Source organism: Nanorana parkeri, unplaced genomic scaffold, assembly GCF_000935625.1.
Source record: "Nanorana parkeri isolate BGI_ZX_2015 unplaced genomic scaffold, ASM93562v1 scaffold322, whole genome shotgun sequence".
NCBI lineage: Eukaryota > Metazoa > Chordata > Amphibia > Anura > Dicroglossidae > Nanorana > Nanorana parkeri.
The window spans coordinates 528,921-531,527 of NW_017306590.1; the positions used below are offsets into that span (position 1 = coordinate 528,921).

General features: G+C 41.7%; 1 protein-coding gene across 1 annotated transcript in view; it reads left to right on the forward strand.

Annotated features, from left to right (window-relative positions):
• CUNH10orf11 (chromosome unknown C10orf11 homolog) overlaps positions 1-2,607 on the forward strand; it is a 641,101-nt gene that overhangs the window by 6,392 nt on the left and 632,102 nt on the right. Inside the window, exon 2 of the mRNA XM_018558158.1 lies at positions 2,114-2,214. Within this exon, the coding sequence (XP_018413660.1) occupies positions 2,114-2,214 (101 nt within the window). The remainder of the gene's footprint in view (positions 1-2,113; positions 2,215-2,607) is intronic.

Consider the following 2,607-nt stretch of genomic DNA (forward strand, 5'->3'; position numbering starts at 1 on the left):
AATCTGTACAGATATGACAGAGTCTTCATTCTATTGCAAACTCCATGTGGAGTGCCAAGATAGTACTAGTTGGGGATCAAATGCTAGATAAATAGCAGTGGTGTATGTGCATACATTTTAGCACTTTCATACAGTCAGATTTAGTGTCCGAAAGTGCTAAAATGTATGCAGTAAAACTGACGTCAATGTTACTGAAACTTTTCTTTTACAGGTAAACAAAGCCAACTCTTGCTTTGCTTCCAGGGTTACCTCCACTGCTCTCTGCTTTTGTCCCCACGCTGGCAGCTCTTTTTCTGTGTATGAACATGGGCAGGCTTTTGTTTTTGGAAGGATAATGTAGGCCCTGGCCTGTGGCAGCAGATTTTCAGAGGGGCAACAGGCTGTCCCTTGTTTTATTTTTCTATCTCTTTTCTTCCTTGTATAAGCCCGAAGGATAAACTAAAAGCATTAACATTTTATTACCCATGGGTTACACTAATTGCTTTTAGTATAGAGAGCTAGGAGACCACAAAGGTCTGTGGTCATAGGGGGCAGCCCAGGAAAGGTGGCCAAAGGGGGCACATCATTAAAATCTGACCGTGAGCATATGAGTCCCGGAAGGATTCAGTTGAAGTTACGGCTCTTCTTTATCAGCTATTCATAGTGAAAACAGGCAAGTGTTCAAAAAAAGTTCAGGACCAGTGTGGGAGCTGACAAAATGGCATGCACACTGTTCATTCTGCATTTTAGGAAAAATTATCAAAATGCTTTTATAAAATCTGTTTCAGCCATGGCTCCTAAAAAGGGTTTGAGAACCCCTTACACATATTTTGTATTTGCTGAACTCACTGGTTCTCTCACAATATGAAAACTTGCATATGTTGTCTGCACATGGTAAATTCCTCACTATTTCAGTTTCAGTTCTATGTATGTTGTTTGCTGGAAGCATTTTTTTTCATAAGTTAGTCAGACTGACAAATGAAATGTCCAAATAAGTGACCCTCAGTGAAGCATGAGAAATAGTTATATGCCGGAGTGGTGTATGAAAGTGGGCAGAAGTAGATTTGTTTCCAAAGGCAGCGATTCTAAAAACTGAGGCAGGCTTCAAGGTTGTGGAATTTGGGAAAATGGAATTACCCCCTCCAATATGGCCCCCTCTCCTCCCCTGCTATACTTACCCTTGGACGAACGCTCCTTCCCCTCCGCCGATGCCAGTGTATATCCGTATTGCGTACTGCTGTGTAGCGCAGCCCTGCACCCTGAATTTTGAATTTCGCTTGCAAATGGCAAGCACTCATTGGTCAGCACAGTTACCTGACCACGCTGACCAATGAGGAGCGCTTCTTAGCAAGAAGTGCATCTCATTGGTCAGCGTGGTCAGGAGTATTTCTCTTTGGTCTGACTTTGCTGACCAATGAGTGCTCACCATTTGCTAGCAAAATTCAGAGTGCTGGGCATTTTCCCAAATTTACCTGGGAAAGTGGAATTACCCTTTTTATAAAACCTTCAAGCTGCAGGGATTGTAGCCCACATACACGGTTTCTCTCATAAACCCCTGATGAGTGACACATTGGACACTCTAGTTGAATGCCCCCTGACCCTAATGGATTAAAATTGAATCTGGACTATTTCAATTGGTGTGGCACTTCAATTTCTAGAGTATATCCACTGTGTTCTCTGCCAAGCCAAGCATACTGTGGAGAACCTTTGGCTTGTAGAAACTGCCTGCCAGATCACATATATTCATATCACTTTACCAATGTTGGGTGGGAAACTTCAACAGAATAAGCGCACAGGTCCCGCGCTTTCTTTCCACTTCCAAATATCCTGTCTCTCCTGCAAAGTCGGCCATCCAAACTATGGCTATCTTCCATTTTCAATGTGTCATTATAGATACAACTGTTTCTAAATCCAATATTAAATCTGTGAAAGGTTTTTTTACTGGCCATGTATCAGCATGTACCATGTTTGTGGGGGACTTTAACAGATTCTGCACAGCAGTAAGAATCAGTGTGCTATCAAACAATGTGCCGCTCTTACTATGACTAACGAAAATCATTTGGGTGGCATATAATTTAAAAAACAGAAAACAAATGTGTGCAAGAAACATTTCTACTTCTGTTTGATTTTACAGGTGTCATACATTGGAAAAGATTGTACAGAAATTCCAGGATTTCTTGCTTGCAAATATGGTAGTTTTGCGAAGAGGCTGGATCTGAGCTTTAACTTATTACAGTAAGTGGCTTTTCATGTACAAGTAAACCTCTTGTCTTAGTTCCTGTGTAGTGAAGCTTGAATGACTATTTAGTTATTTCTTTGGAGGCTTACTACTGGGAGGAGACAGTCTACTGGGAATCTTCCTATAAGATTATATATACATTTAACATGTTTTATGCATGTTATTTACCTGTAAATGCCTCCTTTGTGTAGACATCCAAAAGCCCTCAGATGTCTGCTGGGCGCCGCCATCTTGGATATGATGTCAGTAGTCCTAGCAGAACCGGAGCTGTCACTCAAGTGATACTCTGTAGTTATCACTCCTACTACAGCCACTACACAACAGTTTATGTAGGGATATGAGGGGTGGGGCAGGGGAGATGGGTTAGCACAGACAGTAATTAGACACTA